Source organism: Pristis pectinata, chromosome 4 (genome assembly GCF_009764475.1).
Source record: "Pristis pectinata isolate sPriPec2 chromosome 4, sPriPec2.1.pri, whole genome shotgun sequence".
In the NCBI taxonomy this organism is placed as follows: Eukaryota; Metazoa; Chordata; class Chondrichthyes; order Rhinopristiformes; family Pristidae; genus Pristis; species Pristis pectinata.
This window is the reverse complement of record NC_067408.1, coordinates 66,145,463-66,170,609: the sequence shown is the minus strand read 5'-3', so window position 1 is coordinate 66,170,609 and position 25,147 is coordinate 66,145,463. Positions and strand designations below refer to the sequence as shown.

The 25,147-nt window shown below is 49.2% G+C and overlaps 2 protein-coding genes across 2 annotated transcripts in view; one reads left to right on the top strand and one right to left on the bottom strand.

Moving 5' to 3' along the window:
* Positions 1 to 14,535, bottom strand: part of kpna3 (karyopherin alpha 3 (importin alpha 4)) — a 66,926-nt gene extending 52,391 nt beyond the window's left edge. Inside the window, exons 1-2 of the mRNA XM_052013935.1 lie at positions 14,363 to 14,535; positions 8,128 to 8,172 (exon numbers count right to left, since the gene is read on the bottom strand). Of these exons, the coding sequence (XP_051869895.1) occupies positions 8,128 to 8,172; positions 14,363 to 14,431 (114 nt within the window). The 5' untranslated portion in view covers positions 14,432 to 14,535. The remainder of the gene's footprint in view (positions 1 to 8,127; positions 8,173 to 14,362) is intronic.
* A 608-nt stretch (positions 14,536 to 15,143) lies between these two features.
* ebpl (EBP like) lies at positions 15,144 to 24,921 on the top strand. Its single transcript, XM_052013936.1, has 4 exons — positions 15,144 to 15,317; positions 20,074 to 20,143; positions 21,378 to 21,516; positions 23,372 to 24,921. Exons 1-4 carry the CDS (start codon positions 15,144 to 15,146, stop codon positions 23,610 to 23,612), a joined length of 624 nt encoding a protein of 207 aa, XP_051869896.1. The 3' UTR covers positions 23,613 to 24,921.
* The last annotated feature ends 226 nt before the right edge of the window (positions 24,922 to 25,147 follow it).

Genomic DNA, 25,147 nt, shown 5'->3' with positions numbered 1-25,147 from the left:
GTGGCTACTATTCAGCAGGTACTTTCCTGCTGTCACCACACAGTCACTTTAGGGCCCTCTGCGCAGGTTGTGGTTATGGTAAATTCTGCAGCGATAGAGGCAAAGAGATTTATTTCAGGAGGCACACTTTCCAGTTAACACACAATAAAAAAAACCTTTATCAATAAACTTATTAACTTCGGAGGACTCGGGCTTCGGTTCGGAGGACTTCGGAGCAGCTAAGTGTTTTCTCTGTTTATCACTTTTATTAGGGTTTTTGGGTGTAAGGGTTAGTTTTTTGTTAGGGTTTTTAGTGTAAGGTTTAGATTTTTTTAGTAAGTTTTTTAAGTAGTCGAGTGGGGGCTGGACTGCGCAGGCGCAGCGCGGGCAGCTTAAAAAGCAAACAGCCTTGAGAGCGGGCAGTGGAGTGAGTAGCAGCAGAGTGTTCTGGGCTTTGGCTCAAGGGGCTTCGGCGCGAAGGGGCAAGGAGGGTAAGTAGCTGTTAAGTAGGTAAAGGCAAGGTTTAGCTTTTGGTCATTATAGATTTGTAGGTGGGACTAACTAGGGGAAAAAAAAGGTAGTCAGATGGAGGACATGGTGGTGTGCTGCAGCTGTTTGATGTGGGAACTCGTGGACCTTGCTGCGGTCCAAGATGGCCACATCTGCAGTAAGTGCTTGAGGCTGGACGAACTTCGGCTCAGAGTTGATGAGCTGGAGTCGCAGCTACAAACACTGCGCAGCATAAGGGAGGGAGAGAGTTTTGTAGACACGGTGCATCAGGTGACAGTCACCCCCCCTTAGGGTAGATACATCTGAGGTTCAGGAGGCAGATAGAATGGTGACGGTCAGGGGAGGGAAGAGGAAGAAGAAGTCAGGCAGGCAGACAGGACAGAGAGTCCCGGAGGCTGTTCCCCTCAGTAACAAGTTTTCTGCCTTGGAAGCTGTTGAGGGGGATGACCTGCAGGGTCCTAGCTGCAGTTACCAGGTCTCTGGCACTGGGACTGGTACTGCTGCTCAGAAGGGAAGGGTGGGAAAGAGACATGCGGTAGTGATAGGGGACTCGATAGTCAGGGAAACAGACAGGAGGTTCTGTGGCAGTGAGCATGAATCCCGGATGGTATGTTGCCTCCCAGGTGCCAGGGTCCGGGATGTCACTGATCGGGTCTACAGAATTCTTGAGTGGGAGGGAGAGCAGCCAGAGGTTGTGGTCCATATTGGCACCAATGACATAGGTAGGAAGGGGGACGAGGTCCTGAAGAGGTCCTGAAGAGTGAGTTCAGGGAGCTAGGCAGAAAATTGAGGAACAGGACCTCAAAGGTAGCAATCTCGGGATTGCTGCCAGTGCCACGTGATAGTGAAGGTAGGAATAGGAGGAGGTGGCAGATAAATGTGTGGCTGAGAAGTTGGTGCAGGAGGGAGGGTTTTAGATTTCTGGATCATTGGGATCTCTTCTCGGGAAGGTGGGACCTGTACAGAGAGGACGGGTTACACCCAAACCAGAAGGGGGCCAATATCCTTGCGGCGAGATTTGCTAGGGTGGTACAGGAGGGTTTAAACTAGTTTGTGAGGGGGAAGGGAACCGGAGGAGTAGGTCAGAGGAAGAAGGGAATGGGGAAAAGTTAAATCAAACAGGCAGAGAGGCTTTGGGGAAGGAGAAGCAGAATACAGGCTGTAAAAGTAGTAAGATAGATGGACTGAAGTGTGTTTACTTAAACGCAAGAAGTGTCAGGAATAAGGGGGATGAACTGAGGGCTTGGATAAGTATGGGGGACTATGATATCGTGGCTATTACTGAGACGTGGCTGACGTCAGGAGAGGAGTGGATATTGAATATTCCTGGTTTTCGGTGTTTTAAGAGGGATAGGGAAGGGGGGAGAAGAGGGGGAGGGGTGGCGATACCGGTCAGGGACACTGTTACGGCTGTGGAAAAGATGGATGTTGTAGAAGGATCATCTCTAGAGTCCATATGGGTGGAGTTAAGGAACAAGAAAGGAGCAGTTACTCTACTAGGAGTATTCTATAGGCCCCCCGGTAGCAGTAGAGATATAGAGGAGCAGATTGGCAGGCAGTGTTTGGAGAGAAGCAGAAATAACAGGGTTATTATAATGGGAGACTTCAACTTCCCAAATATAGACTGGAACCTGCTTAGTGCCAAAAGTTTAGATGGGACAGAATTTGTTAAGTGTGTCCAGGAGGGATTCCTGACGCAGTACGTTGACAGGCCGACTCGAGGGAATGCCACGTTAGATCTAGTTTTAGGAAATGAACCGGGACAGGTGAAGGATCTATTGGTGGGTGAGTATTTGGGGGACAGTGACCATTGCTCCATAACCTTTAAAATTGTCATGGACAGGGACAGGTGCAGAGAGGACAAGAGGTTTTTCAATTGGGGAAGGGCTAACTACGAGGCTATAAGGAGAGAACTTGGGGGTGTAAATTGGGATGTCCTTTTTGAAGGAAAATGTACCATGGGGATGTGGTCGATATTCAGGGATCTTATGCAGGATGTTAGAGATAAATATGTCCCGGTGAGGCAGAGAAGGAATGGCAGGGTGAAGGAACCGTGGGTGACGAGAGAGGTGGAACGACTTGTTAGGGAGAAGAAGGTAACATACGTGAGGTATAAGCAGCAAGGTTCAGACAGGGCCCGTGAGGAATATAGGGTAGCGAGGAAGGAACTTAAGAAAGGGCTGAGGAGAGCTAGAAGGGGACATGAAAAGGCTTTGGCTAGTAGGGTTAAGGAAAATCCCAAGGCCTTTTTCAAGTACGTGAAGGGTAGGAGGATGGCTAGGGTGAAGGTAGGTCCGATTAAGGACAAAGGCGAGAGAATTTGCCTGGAGGCGGCAGAAGTGGGAGAAGTTCTCAATGAGTACTTCTCTTCGGTATTCACCAGGGAGAGGGGTCTTGATGATGCGGAAGGGAGTGCTGGTAGGGGTAATGTTCTCGAGGTTGTTGATATCAAGAGAGAGGATGTGTTGAAGTTGTTAAATAATATTAAGACAGATAAATCTCCGGGGCCTGACGGGATTTTCCCCAGGCTGCTTCGAGAGGCTAGGGAGGAGATTGCTGAACCGCTGGTAAGGATCTTTGAGTCCTCGTTGTCTACGGGGGTGGTGCCGGAGGATTGGAGGGTTGCGAATGTGGTCCCCTTGTTCAAAAAAGGTAATAGGGGTAGGCCAGGGAATTATAGACCGGTGAGTCTCACGTCTGTGGTGGGTAAGCTGTTAGAAAGGATTCTAAGGGATAGGATTTATGAACACCTTGAGAATCATGGACTGATTAGGGACAGCCAGCATGGCTTTGTGAAGGGAAGATCTTGCCTCACAAGCCTGATAGAGTTCTTTGAGGAGGTGACCAGGAAGATTGATGAGGGCAGTGTGGTGGATGTGGTTTACATGGATTTTAGTAAGGCGTTTGATAAGGTTCCTCATGGTAGGCTTCTTCAGAAGGTCAGAGGCCGAGGGATCCAAGGAAGCTTGGCTGTGTGGATTAGGAATTGGCTTGCATGTAGAAAGCAGAGGGTTGTGGTGGAGGGAGTGCCCTCGGATTGGAAGGCAGTGACTAGTGGTGTCCCGCAGGGATCGGTTCTGGGACCTCTACTTTTTGTGATATTTATAGATGACTTAGATGAGGGGGTGGAGGGCTGGGTTAGTAAGTTTGCGGACGACACTAAGATAGGCGGTGTTGTGGATAGTGTGGAGGGCTGTCGGAGCTTACAGAGGGATATTGATAGGATGCAGAGCTGGGCTGACAAGTGGCAGATGGAGTTCAATCCGGAGAAGTGTGAGGTGGTACACTTTGGAAGGACAAACTCCAGGGCAGAGTACAGGGTAAACGGCAAGGTACTGGGCAGTGTGGAGGAGCAGAGGGATCTGGGGGTTCATATTCACAGTTCGTTGAAAGTTGCCTCACAGGTGGAAAGAGCAGTTAAGAAGGCCAATGGGATGTTGGCTTTCATAAGTCGCGGGATTGAGTTTAAGAGCCGCGAGGTTATGATGCAGCTTTACAAAACTCTAGTTAGGCCACACTTAGAGTACTGTGTTCAGTTCTGGTCGTCTCATTATAGGAAGGATGTCGAGGCGTTGGAGAGGGTGCAGAGGAGATTTACCAGGATGCTGCCTGGATTGGAGAGTATTGAATATGAGGAGAGGCTTAAGGTGCTGGGGCTTTATTCACTGGAAAGGAGGAGGATGAGAGGAGACATGATAGAGGTATATAAAATATTGAGAGGAATAGATAGAGTAGACAGTCAGTGCCTCCTTCCCAGGGCACCAATGCTCAAGATGAGAGGTCATGGCTTTAAGGTTATGGGTGGGAGGTTCAGGGGAGATGTCAGAGGGAGGTTTTTCACCCACAGAGTGGTTGGTGCATGGAATGCACTGCCTGGGGTGGTGGTGGAGGCAGATACATTGAACAGGTTCAAGAGCTTGTTGGATAGGCATATGGAGGAACGTGAGATAGAGGGATATGCGGGAGGAAGGGGTTAGGTAGTGTGAGGGTGGTCTGATGGACGGCACGACACGGTGGGCCGAAGGGCCTGTTTTGTGCTGTATGGTTCTATGGTTCTATGACTGTTTAAATCACCACGACAACTCCAATATCAGACACTTCTCATTCAAATCTCTTCAGATCAACAAAGTATCAGAGATAACATTCCCTTCCAGCCTTTCCTGTCTATTCTGCACTTTACTGAAGGTACTAAGGTCCTGGAAAACTAACACACTCAATCACTTCCTTTGCTACTGCTCATCAGTGGAACAATGCTCCTGATTAGTTATCCACAGACAAAAGGAAACAATAAACAAATGTCGGAGAAAGAGTGCAAATCTTTATATTGAGCCAAAAGCAAGGTTTACCTGTAAAAGTGCCAAGTAGTATCAAAAACTTCAAACTGATAGAGTCTGGCCCAGAAACAGCAAAGTGTCAATGCTCTTTACCTTTAATCTGATTCATAACAGAGATACCTCGCTCTGGACTGCAAAATCTAAAATTGCAATCTCTCCCCAACTATAGCCTACTACATCTTCATCCAATAGGTTATTAAAATAGCTATTTAAACTTCATTCTATCATTTCCAAATCCAGTCCATTCTATCATTTCCAAATCCAATATCATTTCCAGTCCAACATCATTTTTGGCAAACGTGTCGAGCTTCCTCTTCAGCTGGGTATAAATCAGTTTTAGATGGTGATGAAAGGGCAATTACTTCACATTCATATTTGCATCTCCAGAAATCAGTTGACTATAATGTACCCACTTATCAGAACCACATCTTAAATGTGCACAATTAGCATGACTATATGCCTGGAGACTAATTGAATAATGTAAATTATGCATGACAAATAGCATATACTATTTAGCAACAATTTATATTTTATACGACAACTATATATAGAAAAAATATTTTACATTTAATCAGTCGGAATGAGTCAAGGATATGGAGGCATCCAAAAACAAATGGTCGAAATTAACCCATTGGCTAACAGGAGTCAATATCAATCTATGAGACAAAGACGAGGGGGTTATGTGGTTATGGTAAATTCTGCAGCAATAGAGGCAAAGAGATTTCAGGAGGCACACTTTCCAGTTAGAAGACGGGCAGCAGAATTCTGAAGCACCTGAAGTTTGCTGAGATTTAAAAGATGAAGTCTAGCCAGGACTACATTGGAATACAGAGATACTACAATCTGGACTCCAAAATCTAAAATTGCAATCTCTCCCCAACTATAGCCTACTACATCCTCAGAAGTAACAACACTACGGCTGAAGGTTTAAAGATAAAAGCACTGCGCTAAATGGAAATCACATGCTGGGACTCTAATGTCAACTCAAAATGATGCACTGACATTCAATCAGAAGTAGACAGAAAAAAACTCAGATATAATCTGCCAAAGCTTCATGCAGATATGGAAGACTTGAGCTTCTAGGTACTTGAGATATAAGCCACTAGATTTGTAAAGGATTCATGTACACCACTTATCAGTATTTTATGTTGGTCTGCTACCAATAAAAAGTCACATACACCTGACACTTTCAAGTGTTTATTACTGCAAACAAGCAGCCTATTCTCAATCATCAGCAATGTGATGCAAGCCTTGGTTGACAGTGCTATCAAGATACACTTTTTCACCAATAACCTACTCATCAACACATGCTTTGGGTTTCAACGGACCTCTCAGCTCAGATCACATCACAGCTCTGGACCCAAGTGTGGATGACTTGCCCTTGACATCAAGGCAGCATTTGACCGAGTGTGGCACCAAGGTGCCTGGTAAAACTGAAGATAATGAGCATCAAAAGGAAAACACTCGAATGGCTAGAGTCATAGTTCACACAAAGGAAGATGGTCATAGTTGGAGGTCAATCATCCCTTCTCCAGAACATCATTGCAGGAACTCCTCAGGGCAATGGCCTGGACTGAACCATTTTCAGCTGCCTCTACCATAAGGTCATAAGTGGTCATAAGTTCATCACTATTGCTCAGTATTTTATGTTGGTCTGCTACCAATAAAAATCATTCACCATTCCTCAGCTAATGAAGCAGCCTGTGCCTGCATGCTGCAAAACCTAGAAACATTCAGGCATGGGCAGATAAGTGGCAAGTAACATTCACAGCATCTCCAACAAGAGAGAGTCCAATCACCTACCCTCAACATTCAATGGCATTACCATTGCTAAAGCCCACCCCCCACCACCACAGCCATTTAAATACCATGGCTACAAGAGCAGGTCAGAAGCTGGGTATCCTGAGACGACTGAGTCTCCAGTCAATATCCCAAGGCAGCTGCAGGGCACAAACCAGGTGGGTGACACAATACTTTCCACCTGCCTAAGAGTGCAGTGCCAATAGCTCTCAAGAAGCTCAACATCACCCAGGACAAAGCAGCCCACTTGATTGGCATACCCATAAACTACCCTAAACATTCATTCCCTCCACCACTGACACACATTGACTGCAGTATATACCATCCTGATTTAGAAATATGTCACCCATCTTTCATCAGCGTTGGATTTAAATCCTGAAACTCCATGCCCAACAGTAATGTGGGAGTACCTTCACCAGAAGGACTGCAATGGTTCACTATCACTACCTACTCAGCAGCAATGACCTAATCAGCAAAGCCCAAATACCAAAAATTAAAATTCCACTAAGACTCAAATCAACTAAAACTTGAATAATTTAGCACCCTTGGGATCCTGGAAAACATGGACTACTGCTGGTGACTGTACGCTAATCGGCCAGCAATAATTGTTGCTCTAACCTCAAAACAGTCCTCTCAGTTCAAAGGTTTGAGTGGTCCAATCTGAAATCTTACCTTGAGGCAAAGATATTGCTGCTTTAGATATTAAAATTTATGCCTGCCTGTTAGGTCAATCTTTAGTTCAGCTGTGATGCTTTTGACTGATCCAAACATTTCTAAAAACTACTGCAACACTCACAGCAGAAACATCTTACACGTGCGGTTTAGTAGTTTCTTCTTACTGGTTAGATAGGAGTCAATACAAACTCACACTAAATCTGTTAAATACAGTTCTAAAATATCTAGGGATTTGTCCATCATCTGGCAGCTAAGAGGAAATTTAATAAAAATGTTGAAAATTAACAATGTGTTTCAATGTCTAAGAAGAAACCTTACACTTGCAGGAAGTCAATAACTTGTGGACACAGTAATTTTCAAAATGTAATTGAATGCACAATAGTAATGTAATAAAAACAAGTAAAATACATGGATTGGAATTCATTGGTTAGCTCTTTCAAAGATCTTGCACAGTTGAAATGTGCTAAGTATCTTCCAGGCGGTACAACTCTAACGGTATACGTTTAAACTGACGTACATACTTCTGTCTCAACAGCAATCATCTTCCATGGATGCCATCATATACAATGCTAAAACTGAAGCAAAATATAGTGACAAAACAATATCCACAATAGCTTGCTAGTTGAGGTATGATACAGGTGGAAGCAGCAGGGCGGTGGTGAAAAACATGGGGCAATAGGGAAGACTAAAGGATCTACAATCCACACTGTGAGAAAGACAGCACCCAACAGGTTCACTGGAGTGATCTGTGTCAACTGGTTACGCATTAAAAGCACTGAAGGCACAAGTAACAATGATAGAGCACATATCTCCATTAAAATGCAATTACCTTTCTTAGTTCCACTGTGACTTCATTTCTGTGCCTTCTCATAGTCTGTAACAGAAGAGGGATCGCCCAGAATTAATAAACTTTCTCAACAAAATAGTAAACACTCAATGGCACTTCTCACTAACAAATCATTTTCATACACGCTGCACTGGCAAAGTGAAATACTGCCCACTTTGAAATACATACACACAGATCTACCATTTAATTAGATTGTTGATAATCTGCATGGAAAAAGGCCCTTCTGCCCATTGAGACCATGCAGACTATCAACCATCCATTTGCACTTATCCTACAGTAATCCCATTTTTAATTCTTCCCACATTCCCATCAACTTTCCCCAGATTCCACCACTCACCTACACACTAGGAGCCAATTTAGCGGCCAAATAACCAACCAAACCCATGTCTTTAGGGTGTGGGAGGAAACCAGAGCACCTGTTGGGGGGGGGAATGGTAACCCATATGATCACAAAGAAGACAGGCAAACTCCACACAACTCTACTGGTTGTGCCACCCAAAATACCTTAACTATATTTAAATTAACTTCATTCTACAACCCTTAATCCTGAACAAAAATCAGTTATGAAGTTTTCGAAAGGCCTTCTCCTGAAGTTATTTTTGGAATAGAGTTTCAGATTTCCTCTTTATTCTGTGTGAACTGCTTCTTGAAATTATATCTCAACCACTTCTAAGCTTGCATCCTCCTGCTCTGGACTCTCCTACCAGTAGAAATAGTTTCCTGCTACATACTTGTAAATGTGTTTATCCCCAATCTATTGTACCCGACCATTCTGATTTGCTCTGTCTTTGCCAAGGGCAACATACTCTAACAGACCAGCAACACTGAACATGTTTCAGACCTTTTGCCATTGCAAACATCAGGCAGCTAACTCTTTTTTTCAAAAATGCAAACCCAAACCTGTTTATTTTTACAAACTGTGATTGGCAAAGGGTTACAAACATCTTGGTTCCTGTGTGACTTAAGATACTTTTGTTTTATGAGAAAAGCAAAACTATTGCTTTGTGAGAAAAGAACCATTATCTTCTGTAATGCACGTGGCATTATTCTACTAAGAGTGAATTGTGCCCCTTGATGCTGTAAATTAAACAAACCCTTGTTTGGTCAGGGAAATATCAATCGGAAAGCACTCCTCATGTTGGATCCAGGCCAGAAGCATACAGTAAGTAACCTTTTAATTAAGTTTGTTTTGCCTACAAAAAAAGTAACATTTGTACAAGGTCAGACACCGTCTTTCATATGTTCACTGGGGCATGTCCTATGAGAATGGTCATGATATATCTAATCTTTTTATTTACAGAATTAGCAACTGAAATTGTGCACAAAATAAATATTCAATTCATATAGAGTACTATTAAAATGTGAAAAATAGTCCATTGATGAGCTTGTGTGGTCAGCTTGCTCAAGCAGCCTCACCTCATTATTTTGTGTTCAAGAGTTTTAATATTCCCTTATGTCTTATCATCTGTGTCAGATAGGTTGTGGAGTAGAAACTACATGCTACATTTACCTTTATTATGTTCAGCATTTTAAGTCCAATAAAGGTAAACGTAGCATGCGGTTGCTAATCCACGACTTATGCAACACAGATAATAATTGGACTTAACATGCTGAACATAATAAGTTAACAAAAAAAAGTTCTGTGCAACAAATGTCAATTGCAATACTAATACACTGAGAAAATATTTTAATGTCCAGATGTGACAAACATGGATATACAATTATCCGGCTGAAGAGAGGGAGCAAGTTTGTCACATGGGTGGGGCGGGGGGGGGGGAGGGAAATCAGGGGAGGGCAGGTTGGGGGGGGGGGTGGGGGTTGGGAGATGGCGGGGGGGGAGGGAGAGGGGGGGAGGGAGAGGGGGGGGGGAGGGGGAGGGGGGAGGGAGAGGGGGGAGGGGGAGGGGGGGAGGGGGAGGGGGGAGGGGGAGGGGGGAGGGGGAGGGGGGAGGGGGAGGGGGGAGGGGGAGGGGGGAGGGGGAGGGGGGAGGGGGAGGGGGGAGGGGGAGGGGGGAGGGGGAGGGGGAGGGGGAGGGGGAGGGGGAGGGGGGAGGGGAGGGGGAGGGGAGGGGGGAGGGGGGAGGGGGGAGGGGAGGGGGAGGGAGAGGGGGGAGGGAGAGGGGGGAGGGAGAGGGGGGAGGGGAGGGGAGGGGGGAGGGGAGGGGAGGGGAGGGGAGGGGGGGAGGGGGGAGGGGGGGGAGGGAGGGGGGGGAGGGAGGGGGGGAGGGAGGGGGGGGAGGGGGGGAGGGGGGGGAGGGAGGGGGGGGAGGGAGGGGGGGGAGGGAGGGGGGGAGGGGGGGGGGGAGGGAGGGGGGGGAGGGAGGGGGGGAGGGAGGGGGGGAGGGAGGGGGGGAGGGAGGGGGGAGGGAGGGGGGAGGGAGGGGGGAGGGAGGGGGAGGGGGGGAGTTGGAGAGTGTGGAGGAGGAAGGGGAAAGGAGGGGTTGGAGTGTGGATGGGGGGTTGGGGAGGGGTAGAGAGGATGGGGATGTGGGGAGGGGTTGGAGGATGGGGGGAGAGGAGAGGAGAGGAGGGGAGGGGAGGGGGAGGGGAGGGGAGGGGGAGGGGAGGGGAGGGGGAGGGGAGGGAGGGGGAGGGGAGGGAGGGGGAGGGGAGGGAGGGGGAGGGAGGGAGGGGGAGGGAGGGGGGGGAGGGAGGGGGGGAGGGAGGGGGGGAGGGAGGGGGGGAGGGAGGGGGGGAGGGAGGGGGGGGAGGGAGGGGGGAGGGAGGGGGGGAGGGGAGGGGGGGAGGGGAGGGGGAGGGGGAGGGGGAGGGGGAGGGGGAGGGGGAGGGGGAGGGGGGACAGGTGCAGGAGACAGGGGTAGGAGGATGGGATGGGGGGCTTTGGGGCTGTTGAAGGGAAGGGGTGGGGTGCTGGGGGTTGAGGTAAGGGTGTGGGGATGAGGGGATTGGGTTGGGGTGGGGGGTGAGTAGGGGGGCTGGTGGGTGGGCAGTGAGGGGACAGGGGTGGGGAGAGAGGAGGGGCAGGGGTCCATTGGGGGTAACAGGTGGGGGTTGGTAGACGGAGTGTGGGTGAGGGGTGGTGGGGAGAGGATTGGGGGCCAGTGAGGGGAATGGTGTAGGAGCAGGTGAGGAGATCAGGGTAGGCGTGGGGGTGAGGTGGATGGGGTAGGGGGTAGAGGGCTGGATGGGGGTGGGGAGGGGTAGTTGGAGAGTGTGGAGGGGGGAAGGAGGGGTTGGGGAATGTCGATGGGGGGTTGGGGAGGGGTGGGGGGGGTTGGGGAGGGGGGAAGGGGGGTTGGAGAAGGGTGGAGGTGTGTGGGGTGGGTTGGAGGAGTGGAGGTGTGGGAGGGGAGGAGGGGGAGGGGGAGGAGGGGGAGGGGGAGGAGGGGGAGGGGGAGGAGGGGGAGGGGGAGGAGGGGGAGGGGGAGGAGGGGGAGGGGGAGGAGGGGAGGTGGGAGGGAGGGGGGGAGGGGGAGGAGGGGGGGAGGGGGAGGAGGGGGGGAGGGGGAGGAGGGGGGGAGGGGGAGGAGGGGGAGGGGGAGGAGGGGGAGGGGGAGGAGGGGGAGGGGGAGGGGGGGGAGGGGGAGGGGGGGGAGGGGGAGGGGGGGAGGGGGAGGAGGGGGAGGGGGAGGAGGGGGAGGAGGGGGAGGGGAGGAGGGGAGGAGGGGGGAGGGGGGAGGGGGGAGGGAGAGGGGAGAGGGGAGGGGGGAGGGGGGAGGGGGGAGGGAGGGGGGAGGGAGAGGGGGGAGGGAGGGGGGAGGGAGGGGGGAGGGAGGGGGGAGGGAGGGGGGAGGGAGGGGGGAGGGAGGGGGGAGGGGGGAGGGAGGGGGGAGGGAGGGGGGAGGGAGGGGGGAGGGAGGGGGGAGGGAGGGGGGAGGGGGGAGGGAGGGGGAGGGGGGAGGGAGGGGGAGGGGGGAGGGAGGGGGAGGGGGGAGGGAGGGGGGAGGGGGGAGGGAGGGGGGAGGGGGGAGGGAGGGGGGAGGGAGGGGGGAGGGGGGAGGGAGGGGGGAGGGGGGAGGGAGGGGGAAGGGGGGAGGGGGGAGGAGGGAGGGGGGAGGGGGGAGGGGGGAGGGGGGAGGGGGGAGGAGGGAGGGGGGAGGGAGGGGGAGGGAGGGGGGAGGGAGGGGGAGGGAGGGGGGAGGGAGGGGGGAGGGAGGGGGGAGGGAGGGGGGAGGGAGGGGGGAGGGAGGGGGGAGGGAGGGGGGAGGGAGGGGGGAGGGAGGGGGGAGGGAGGGGGAGGGGGGGAGTTGGAGAGTGTGGAGGAGGAAGGGGAAAGGAGGGGTTGGAGTGTGGATGGGGGGTTGGGGAGGGGTAGAGAGGATGGGGATGTGGGGAGGGGTTGGAGGATGGGGGGAGAGGAGAGGAGAGGAGGGGAGGGGAGGGGGAGGGGAGGGGAGGGGGAAGGGAGGGGAGGGGGAGGGGATGAGAGGGGGAGGGGAGGGGAGGGGGAGGGGATGGGAGGGGGAGGGGGAGGGGAGGGGGAGGGGAGGGGGAGGGGAGGGGGAGGGGGAGGGGAGGGGGAGGGGGGATGGGGAGGGGGAGGGGAGGGGGATGGGGAGGGGGAGGGGAGGGGGAGGGGAGGGGGAGGGGAGGGGGAGGGGAGGGGGAGGGGGAGGGGAGGGGGAGGGGAGGGGGAGGGGAGGGGGAGGGGAGGGGGAGGGGGAGGAGAGGGGGAGGGGGGATGGGGAGGAGGGGGGGGAGGGGGGAGGGGGGGGAGGGGGGAGGGGGGGGAGGGGGGGGAGGGGGGAGGGGGGGGAGGGGGGAGGGGGGGGAGGGGGGAGGGGGGGATGGGGGGATGGGGAGGAGGGGGGTGGGGGTGGAGGGAGGGAGGTGGGGGTGGAGGGAGGGAGGAGGGGGTGGAGGGAGGGGGAGGAGGGAGGGACGAGGGGGAGGAGGGAGGGAGGGGGAGGAGGGAGGGAGGGGGAGGAGGGAGGGAGGGAGGGGGAGGAGGGGGAGGAGGGAGGGGAGGGGGGAGGGGAGGGGGGAGGGGAGGGGGGAGGGGAGGGGGGAGGGGAGGGGGGAGGGGAGGGGGGAGGGAGGGGAGGGGGGAGGGAGGGGAGGGGGGAGGGGAGGGGGGAGGGGAGGGAGGAGGGGAGGGGGGAGGGGAGGGGGGAGGGGGGGGGGGGGGAGGGGGAGAGGGGGAGGGGGAGGGGGAGGGGGGAGGGGGAGAGGGGAGGGGGGGGAGGGGGAGAGGGGGAGGGGGGGGAGGGGGAGAGGGGGAGGGGGGGGAGGGGGAGAGGGGGAGGGGGGAGGGGGGGGAGGGGGAGAGGGGGAGGGGGGGAGGAGGGGGGGGGAGGGGAGGGGGGGAGGGGAGGGGGGGAGGAGAGGGGGGAGGAGAGGGGGGGAGGAGAGGGGGGGGAGGAGAGGGGGGGAGGGGGGGGAGGAGAGGGGGGGAGGGGGGGAGGAGAGGGGGGGAGGGGGGGAGGAGAGGGGGGGAGGGGGAGGAGAGGGGGGGAGGGGGAGGAGAGGGGGGGAGGGGGAGGAGAGGGGGGGAGGAGAGGGGGGGAGGGGGAGGAGAGGGGGGGAGGGGGAGGAGAGGGGGAGGAGAGGGGGGGGAGGGGGGGAGGAAGGTGGGGGGAGGGGGGGGAGGAAGGTGGGGGGGGAGAGGGGGGGGAGGAGGGGGGGGGAGGAGGGGGGGGAGGGAGGAGGGGGGGGAGGGAGGAGGGGGGGGAGGGAGGGAGGGAGGGAGGGAGGGGGGGGAGGGAGGGAGGGAGGGAGGGAGGGGGGGGGAGGGAGGGAGGGAGGGAGGGGGGGGGGAGGGAGGGAGGGAGGGAGGGGGGGGGGAGGGAGGGAGGGAGGGAGGGAGGGGGGGAGGGAGGGAGGGGGGGAGGGAGGGAGGGAGGGGGGGAGGGAGGGAGGGGGGAGGGAGGGAGGGAGGGAGGGAGGGGGGGGAGGGAGGGAGGGAGGGGGGGGAGGGAGGAGGAGCGGGGGTGAAGTGTGGCGGCCACGGTGCGCCTGGTGTTGGCGAGTCGCGCCCCCTCCTCGCTCGGGCCCCCACTCCACGGGCGCCGCCAGTCCCGGGCCGGGTCGGGCCTCCGGCCCAGGCGCCTGCGGCTCCGGGCGGCCGCCGTGAAACCCGATCATCGCGGGAGGCGCCGGGCTCCTGCGCTGCGGCCTGTCCGGGGCCGCCGTCCACGCTCCCGGGTCACCGCGGCCGGCGACAGCGCCCAGCCCGCCGCAGGCCTCAGGCCCAGGCCTCGCCGGCCCACCCAACGTCACAGGCCGCCGACCCAACTCCAGCCTCGGGAGCTGCTCACCTCCACATCGCGGCCCTTGTTCTTGAAGCTTTTGATGCGGTGATTCTCAGCGGCGCTGCTGTCGGCCATCGCGCTGCTCAGCTCCGCCCGCCACCCAGGAAACGAGAGAATGTTCCACAACCGGAGGTACCGGCGGCTGCCAGCAGGCGGCGGCAACCCGCCCTTGGGTTACCGGCAGCCGGCAGCAGGGGGCGATAATCCCGGGCGTGAAATACCCGTCCCTGCCACCAGAGGGCGGTAGGAGGCGGGACCAGGTCTCGGCAGAGCGGCGGGCGACCAATGGAAGCTGCAATACCGCCTCTCGCCACCTGGGGGGCGGGGGAGTGCCGGGTGGCCGGGTGGCCGGGTGGCGGGTTGTGGAGCAACTGCGCTGTGGCCAGCAGGAAGCGACTGGGACACCGGGCAACCACGACAAAGCGGCAGCAACGCCGGGAGCTGCAGGGGTGCAGAATTTGTGGTATCCGCAGTTACAGAAGCTTTTGTCATCTAATGAACGATCCTCACTTTCTGTCGCCAGGGGGGAAACAGAAGTCGCCTTGGGAACAAATAGAAGCCACTCCATGCAGTGAATAACCAAAACAAACATATAGGCATGGTTATTGAATTCACTGAAAACATGTTTCCAGGAAGACTGCAAGGTTCCTGAAGAGGAGGAGCAGTTCGGTGAAATGCAAACTGTTAACCCTGGCGTGTTCCGTCTTGTGGTGATCTGAGAAGGGGGCGAGTGTGTTGGGGTGGGGGGAGTTGGGCAGTGCGTGGAGGCAGTCCGCAGAGGCGCGGGATGGGCGAGGAGGAGCCGCTGCTGAGCCCGGCAGCTCTGTGCTCGCTGCTGCTGTGCTCCACTCAGGTGCCTCTGGCTTGCGCGCTGTCGCTGTACTTCGGGCAGCGATGTTCTCCACTGGACCGGGCGCTCCTGGCCTGGCTCTTCTATGACTGCATCGTGCACTTTACCCTGGTAAGTTGTTCTGCCGCAGTGTAAGGCGGCTAAAGTGCCCTTTTTTGCCTCGCACCCCTTAAGGTAATTTGCTGATTGGGGATATTTTCCCACGTGTAAGATTGATGGGTTAGAAACAACCCGATAAAGTCACATGAAGAATCCTCACCATTGCATCTATGTAGATGGGAATAGGTTTCATTTTACAAAGCGGCTTTTGTAACCTCGGAATTTCGAGAGAAGTGAAGCAGACGTCGCCTTGGGAACAAATAGTGAGTTTGTGGAATGTCTACGGGACGGCTTTTTGGAGCAACTTGTTGATGAGCCCATCAGGGGATCGGCTGTTTTGGATTGGGTGCTGTGTAACGAACCGGAGGTGATTAGGGAACTAAAGGTAAAGGAACCATTAGGAACTAGTGATCACAATATGATTGAGTTTAGTTTCAAATTTGAGAAGGAGAAGCTGATAACTGGTGTATGGATATTTCAGTGGAACAAAGGAAATTATAGTGGCATGAGAGAGGAGCTGGCCCAAATTGATTGGAAAAGTAAGCTAGCTGGAGGGATGGCGGAGCAGAAATGGATGGAATTTCTGCAAGAAATAAGGAAAATGCAGGATAGATATATTCCAAGAAAAAAGGTTTTGAATGGAAAAAAGGCACAAATGTGGGTAACGAGAGAGGTGAAGGCTAAAATAAAAGCAAAAGGGAGGACATACAAGAAAGCAAAAATTAGAGGGAAGACAGAAGACTGGGAAACTTTTTAAAACCTGCAGAAAGAAACTAAGAAGGTCATTAGGAAAGAAAAGATGAATTATGGAAGGAAGTTGGCAGATAACATTCGAAAGGATACTAAGAGTTTTTTTAAATATATAAGGAGTAAAAGAGAGACACTGGTTGATATAGGACCAATCAATAACGGTGCGGGAGAGATTATAATGGATGATAAAGAAATGGCAGAGGAACTAAATGAGTATTTTGCATCGGTCTTCACTGTGAAGGACATCAGCAATATACCGGTTACATCAGCAATATACCGGTTAGGGGTCTCAAGGAATGGAACTGAGTTCATTTAAGATCACTAGGGAGAAGGTGCTAGGAAAACTAAATGGACTAAAGACTGATAAGTCTCCCGGACCAGATGAGGTATATCCCCGCGTTCTGAAGGAGGTGGCTTTAGAGATAGTGGAGGCATTGGTGATAATTTTCCAGGAATCGATAGACTCCAGCATGGTTCCGGAGGACTGGAGGGTCGCAGATGTAGTTCCACAGTATAAGAAAGGTGGGAGGCAGCATAAAGGAAATTACAGACCTATTAGTCCGACGTCAGTGGTGGGAAAGTTATTAGAATCGATCCTCAAGGATGAGGTTAGGGAATACCTAGAGGTACAAGGCAAGATAGGTCCAAGCCAACATGTTTTCGTGAAGGGAAGATCCTGCCTGACCAACCTATTGGAGTTTTTTGAAGAAATCTTAGGTAGGGTGGATAAGGGAGAGGCGGTAGATGTTGTGTATTTGGACTTTCAAAAGGCCTTCGACAAGGTGCCGCACAAGAGACTGATTAATAAGATGAGGGGTCATGGAATTACAGGTAGGATAACAGAATGGGTGGAGCATTGGCTGGTTGGCAGAAAGCAAAGGGTGGGAATAAAAGGATCCTTTTCTGGTTGGCTACCGGTTACTAGTGGTGTTCCGCAGGGGTTGGTGTTGGGGCCACTTCTTTTTACCTTGTACATTAACGATTTGGATGATGAAGTAAATGGTTTTGTGGCTAAATTTGTGGATGACACCAAGATAGGTAGAGGAGTAGAGAGCATTGAGGAGACAGGAAGGTTGCAGAGAGACTTAGATAATTTAGGAGAATGGGCAAGCAAATGGCAGATGAGATTCAATGTTGAGAAATGTGCAGTTGTACACTTTGGAAACAGAAATAAATGGGCAGATTATTACCTAGAAGGGGAGAAAATTCAAAGTACATAAGTACAAAGGGATTTGGGGGTACTCGTGCAAGATACCCTAAAGGTTAACCACCAGGTCGGATCAGTGGTAAGGAAAGCGAACGCTATGTTGGCATTCATTTCGAGAGGTATAGTGTATAAAAGTAGGGAAGTGTTGATGAGGCTCTACAGGGCACTGGTGAGGCCTCATTTGGAATACTGTGTACAGTTTTGGGCCCCATATCTTAGGAAGGATGTGCTGATATTGGAGAGGGTTCAGAGGAGATTTACGAGGATGATTCCCGGAATGAAAGGGCTTACATATGATGAGCGTTTGTCGGCTCTTGGACTGTACTCACTGGAGTACTGAAGAATGAGAGGGGACCTCATAGAAATATTTAAAATGTTGAAAGGACTGGACAGAGTAGATAAGGCCAAGCTGTTTCCCTTGGTGGGTGAGTCCAGGACCAGAGGGCACAATCTTAGAATTAGAGGGTACAGGTTTAAAACAGAGATGAGGAGAAATTCCTTTAGCCAGAGGGTAGTGAATTTATGGAATTCCTTGCCACGTAGAGCAGTGGAGGCCAGATCATTGAAGGCGTTTATGGAGGAGATAGATAGATAGATATCTAATTAGTCAAGGTATCAAGGGATACGGGGATAAGGCCGGAAATTGGGGTTAGAATAGATTTTTTTCTCATTGCTCCCCCCCCCCGCCCCCATTTCTCATTTCTTTTTCTTTCCCCTTTTCTTTGGACCAGACTCAATGGGCTGAATGGCCTACTTCTGCTCCCTTGTCTTGTGATCTTATGCTCTTGTGAAGCACATTTGAATATACGTACTGTTATAATACAGCAGATATGATCAGAACCCGCAATATATCATCCGTTTTAATGATCTGAAGGATAAGCGTCGACTTGGACACAAGGCTCTTCCAAAAATAAGGTACACCTATGCAGTGCCAAGTTCCCTCAGTATTTCACTGTCACACTCCTGTGCTCAAGTCACTGGAGTGCAAACATCCCACAACCGCCTGGCCCTCAGTGAAAAGACTAAATTGGTAAATTAATTTATTATTGTCACATGTACCAAGGTATAGTGAAAAACTTTGTTTTGCATGCCATTCATCACATCAGTACATCGAGGTAGTACAAGGGAAAACAATAACAGAAATAAAGTGTTACGGTTACAGAGAAAGTGCAGTGCAGGTAGACAAGTTCATAACGAGGTAGATTGTGAGGTCAAGAGTCCATTCTTATCATACTAGAGGACCGTTCAATGGTCTTATAGCAGTGGGATAGAAGCTATCTTTGAACGTGTTGGTACATGTTTCAGGCTTTTGTATCTTCTAGGAAGGGGGTGAGAAGAGAGAATGTCTGGGGTGGGTGGGGTCTTTGATTATGTTGGCTGCTTTACCGAGGCAGCAAGAAGTGTAGGCAGATTCCATGGAGGGGAGGCTGTTTTCCGTGATGTGCTGGGCTGTGTCCACAACTCTGCACTTTCTTGCAGTCTTGGGCAGAGCAGTCGCCATAACCAAGCCGTGATGCATCTGGATAGGATGCTTTCTATGGTGCATCTCGGCTGCCACTGAGCTGGACTCTGTATAAGACATCTTTACTCCTGTGCTCAATCACTATTGGAATAATACTCTGCCTTTCTGCTTTCCTAGCAAAGGGGAAAACTTCACTTTTGTCCACATTAGATTTCATCTTCCATGGATTTGCCCACTCATCCAACTTGTCCAAGTCACTATGAGTCTCTTTGCGTCCTCCTCATAACTTTAAATCCCAAGCATTTTCATTTCATCAGCAAATTTAGACATACAGGCCGGTTCCAGGTTACAAAGACCCAACTGGTGGATGCCCCCACACACGATGGACTATGACCTCACGATCTATCTTGTTGTGACCTTGCACCTTATTGCACTGCATCTTCTCTGTAGCTGTGACACTTTACTCTGTACTGTTATTGTTTTTACCTGTACTACTTCAATGCAATCTGTACTAATTCAATGTAACTGCACTGTGTAATGAATTGACCTGTACGATCGGTTTGTAAGACAAGCTTTTCACTGTACCTCGGTACAAGTGACAATAATAAACCAATACCAATACCGGACAAGCTCCTATAATATTATTGAAGGGTCCGAGGTATGTACATCCATTGGTCCCTCATCCATTGATGTACATTCTGAGTGGCTGGGCTCCTGCAGTACTCAACTAGTTGACATTAGCTAGCCCAAAAAGACCCATTTATTCCTGCTCTTTGTTTTCTATTTGTCAACTGCTTTTCAGTCCATGCCAGTATTCTAACCCTAATGCCATACTAGGATGTCAGTAAGCAAATTGAAGTTGACAAGTAACATCACTGAAATATTGATAGTGCAATGACATTAATGAAATGATATTCATGGTGAAGAAACTTACTTAAAGAGGGCTGTCAAATCTACATATGCTAATTGCAGTTAAATAAATATATTTTGTACTTTTTTACATCTACGTATTTACAGCAAATTATTTTAGTTCTGTTTCTTGATTGTGGGTATAATAACGTTCAGTGTATTTGAACAGGAAACTGTGGAATGAGTTGTTTTTTGTAGATGATCAAGAATGTAAATATACAACATATTAAAGGTACCTTTCCCTGTTATCCATTGAGGTCATTATCAGATAATTAATTATGATGCTACCTCCAGGAACTAGTGGAAGATAATGTTTAAGATTGGACCTAATCTTGCTCACCCACTTCTTGAGAAGAACAGAGTGACATGAAATGTATTAGAATGTTTTAAATCACTTTGCAAACAAGTACAATTAATGTTACTTTTGCATTGTATTGCAGGAAGGTCCATTTGTTTACATGTCCTTGACAGGGACTGTGGCTCAATCCGATAACATTCTTGCTTTTCTGTGTAAGTTCTCGATACTTTGAATCTCGCAGACAACTTTGGAAATTACTGGTCAGCAAAATAAGCTTGATCTCACCAAGACAGTGGAATCTGTAGGCTCTTTTGTGTTTTACAATGAGAAGTAACAGAGCAGAGCCATCAACAGAACACCTTTTAATGCAAACATTAAATTAATAGCAGTGCCTGATACAACAATGTATCAAACATCACCATGTGGTAATCTCTGGTTTTATGTACACTTACACATATACACTGCTTTCTCTGTATTTTTCTGAAAGAAGTAATCAACCAGTTACCTATATATTGTACTACAATCAATTCACTATTTACATCAGTATATAATTGGAAGTTCAACCAAATGTGAATTCATTTGATCTCTGTGTTCACTGAACTTGTCATTTTCAACCAATGATAATCCCTGTGGATCGGGTTTCCATCTCTGTGCAACACACTCAGCAGGTCAGGTAGTATCTATGGAGGGAAATGGACAGGCGACGTTTTGGGTCAAGATCCTTCATCTGGACCCAAAATGTCGACTGCCCATTTCCCTCCATAGATGCTGCCTGACCCGCTGTGTTCCTCCAGCACCTTTGTGTGTTGCTCCAGATTCCAGCATCTGCAGTCTCTTGTGTTTCCATCTCTGTGCCTTTGGTTTCATCCTGACTTGCATCCTGGTTCTCACTCTAATTCCTTATGGACACTTGATTGTCACCTGGTACGGTCTGTTCTTTCCTCCTGTCCCTTTTGAACTTGCAAAGTCGTCTCCTCTGACTCTGCTTTTCTGCATCTAATCTGCTATGATGGTTTCCAGTCTGCCTCACTGCCTCCTACACAGTATCGGGTCCAGACCTAATGCAACATCCCTCATAGCATCTTCAGATTTTTGGAACTGCTTCTACAATGCAATACAGAAGTAGATCTATCAACAGAACAACCTTTATAGAAGCAGTGAACTCTCAACTAATGTCAGTGCCTGGTACAACAATATATCACAAGTCATGATACACTCAGTTCATAAAGGCACACTTACATTTACATTCACCACACAGGCTAAACTGACTGCAGCTTCTAGCCTTTTCCACCTGTACATTAAACCATTTTTCTCCTGCCCAGTAATGCCTTGTTATGTTTTGCTAACAGTGAATATGTCATTGGTGTGTCTGCATGTGTAGGTTGATGCAGGTATAATCCCAGGGGATGGATTACAGTCCTGGGTTTAACGTCTCTGTGCTTCCAGGGCAAGAGTATGGAAAAGCAGATGCAAGATGGCTTTACTCAGATCCTACCATTGTATCGTTAGAAATCCTGACAGTGGTGCTGGATGGGTTTTTAGCACTGGTTCTTATTTATGCGATTGTGAAAGATAAATACTACAGGTAAGATCGGAATATTGCTCATTTTACAAAATGTCTAAGCTGTAACAGCTCAGTGGAATAACTCGCCAAAATTCACATTAATTTGCTTTTTCTGCACTTTGCGGTTAGGAAAAATTCTTTTGTGGACAAATCCATTTTAAAATGCTTAGTCCTGTCTCTCACAGATTTCCTCTGGTTGTGACCCTTTTCTTTTATCTTTGGTCTGTGAAAGCATCAACTTATTTAAAAGCCATCTAGATAAGTACATGGATAGGAGAGGTTTAGCGGGCTATGGGCCAAACACGGGCAAATGGGACTAGCTCACTGGGCAACACAGTCGGCATGGATGAGTTGGGCCAAAGGGCCTGTTTCCATGCTGTATAACTCTATGACTCTCTTCAGGACCATGGTGCTGAGGGTACTGGCCTCTCTCATTCTTTGTACATTGAACTGCTCTTCAAGCTAGTAAAATGCAGTTTGACCAAGGAAGTTGATGAATCGTGGAAGACAACATTCACACAGCAGACTTCAATGGAAGGTGAACAAGAGTGTTGAATGAAAGCACTAAAGAACCCCCTATTAACACTTTATTGATATAATTACAGATCCAGCCAAGTACTGTCTTGATATTTATGGCTCAATTTCCATCAAGAAGTGTTTTCATCTGTTAAACCAGTGAGAGAACATTGACTAATACTCTACATTCCCTGCTCTGTAATGTTCCCTTCACCCTCCAGAATAGTAAGATGAAACATAACATTTCTTTGCCCTTACTGGAAATTATATGAATGTAATCACCCTCAGAAGAATCTGTTGGTGAATGGCTCATGTCAGAACATAAGAGCAGATATCAGATCTTTCAATAATTAAAAGGAACACTTTTTGCCCCGGTTAAGCATTGATTATAATAATCTCCTGTCCAGTAACAGCCTTGTTTTGTTTCAATAACAGTGGATGTGTCATTTGCGTGTCTGCACATGTGTAGGTTGAAGCAGGTATAATTCCAGGTATGGATTTCGCTACTGGGTTTACCATCTATGTGTTTCTAGGACAAGAGTATGGAAAAGCAGATGAAAGGTGGCTTTATTCAGATATTACCATTGTATCGTTAGAAATTCTGACAGTGGTGATGGTAACAGTGGTGCATGCCTGACATTTACTATGCAAAAGAAACTGTACATTTATTTCCAGCTGATATGCACAACATGGATTACCTTTAATAGTATAACCAGACACCTTGTGGTTATTCTGCTTAAAGAAAATGCAGTGAAAGGTTAAACTAGAAAAAAGACATATACATACTCCAGCATTTGGCTCATTACATTTTCAGATTGATAGATAATCTTTTGGCTGCTTTGGAACATTCAGCAACATTTCTGTGGGTGCCAGTTGCAACTGGTGTAGGCTGAGAATGTAAACTAAGAATCTCTGAAAAGTAGCAAGATTCCTAACTCCTCCTTCAAGCAGAAATGCTTGAAGCACTCAGCAGGTCGGGCAGCAGTGGGTGGGGGGGGATGGTGGGGAGGGAGGGTGGAGAGGGTGGAGGGAGAGGAGAATCAGAGCCAACAATTAAGGTTGATTATTTTTCTACATTTCACCAGGACTAGAGGAGCTTAAGGGACAAACAGATTTTATGCAAATTCCAAGCCACGGAAATAAGCAGCAGAAATGTAAGATGTCTGTGGTATTTCAGAACCTTGCCTTAAATTCTTTTCCTCCCCCTACACCACTTCACCTCCTCATCCAACTGAAATGTTAGTTCTGTCTCCACAGATTTCTGCCGTTCCACTGTTTTCTGCTTTCCATTTTTCAGTGCATCTTGTTTTCTTCATATGTTGCTAAGTAAATAACATTGCTTCCTGTTCTCTTGTTTCAGGCACTTTGTGCAGATCACATTATGTGTTTGTGAACTGTACGGTGGCTGGATGACCTTCTGCCCTGATTGGCTCATTGGAAGCCCAAACTTGAATACCAGCAACTGGCTTTACCTCTGGGTCTATCTGGCTTTCTTCAATGGGGTCTGGCTGGTTGTTCCAGGTCTGTTGCTATGGCACTCTTGGCTCAGTCTCAAGGAAACGCACCGAAAGAAAATAGATGCAGAGAAAAAAGCAAGATAGATGATAATTCTGCCAATACATCCAGAAGGAAATGGATCCTCTCTAAGTTTTATGTTTAAGAAAAGTTTATGGAATTCCATCAAAAATACTTGATTTCTTTCACATTCAATTTATATATTTTTTTTACAGTTGGTTAAATGTTCAATTACATTACATCATTCACAAGCAATATTTTCTCTTTTTAATAACATCAATATGAACTGTATGTTGAGAAATCATGAGGTTATTGTCAAATGCTAAGAATGGACTTGCATTTATATGGACCTTTCACAGCCTCTGAATATCCTAAAGCAGTTTACAGCCAACAAAGTCCTTTCAAAGGGCAGTGAAATGTAACAATTAAAAGAGCGACATGTCGATTAGCTACATCCTGATTTGCTTTGTTGAGCAGTCAGGATGTGATGCAGGCAATGTTGGCTTTAGATCTGATGGATAGTGACTATTAGTTCATAAAATGATGAAGACCCTTATGCCAGTATCAAGTATTGGAGTTCCCTTTTAATTTTTCCACGCTGTTGTATTTTTAACTATCCATTTGGTTTTAATCTTTAAAATGTTTACTATATTATAACAACATCTTTACTTCAACATTAGTTAACTGACTGTAGAATTAAAGGTGTTATAGGAATACATATATTTTCTCTTCTTTCAAAAAAAATGTTAAAACTGCAAGATTTAGTTGTGTGTCCCAAAACATGAACTTTAGTTTCTTTGGATTGAAGAAGGAAGCTTCATTTGGTTTATTTTGTCAAAAATTTTAAACAATTTTGCTTTATATTGTCAATCCTTAAGATATTTTTAAAGTTTATGCTGTTCTTCAATCTCCAGTGAAATGGAAAGTCTCAAATTTTTCATTATGTATTTAAAGTCTTCCATTTGATCCAATTTAGAGGGTGCCATAATAACTGTCTCACTTACAAAATGCAATATGTTACCTGCTGATGTAACAGAGATTCTGATTTATACTATTACCATTAAACTTCTTAGGTCTTCATTCTACCTCCCAGACTGTTTCACTTCAAAGAAAATGTTTAAACGCATGAGCTACTGTTCAGACATTCTGAATTACTGTTGGAATTGCCCTATCTGTGTACTGGTATGAAGAGTTTATCACAGGTTAGTGTTTTCCCCACCCACGTTGATTCTTCTTGTTTTGCTGATTAATGTGATGTAGAGGTGTCCAGGGGAGCCCAACTCATTGGTATGTAATAGCAACTATTGTGTAAGAATTGATTATTGATGTTATCTTTGCAGATTTGTTCAATGAAGTTCAAAATATTTTGTTGTTATAATCTCAGATTTATTGCACATATTAACACATGTACTTTATAATCTAGCACAGAAACAATGTTCAACTGTTTCCACAGCTTGATTGTTGGCTTGTTTGAATACATGAATCTACCATCAAAGTTTTTTTTTAATTTGGTCACAAGACATGGACAATGCTGGCACTTATGGTCCACCTCTATTTGTCCGTGAACTGAGGAGTTAAAAGTCAACCACATTGGTGGGTCTGGAGTCAAATGTAAGCCAGA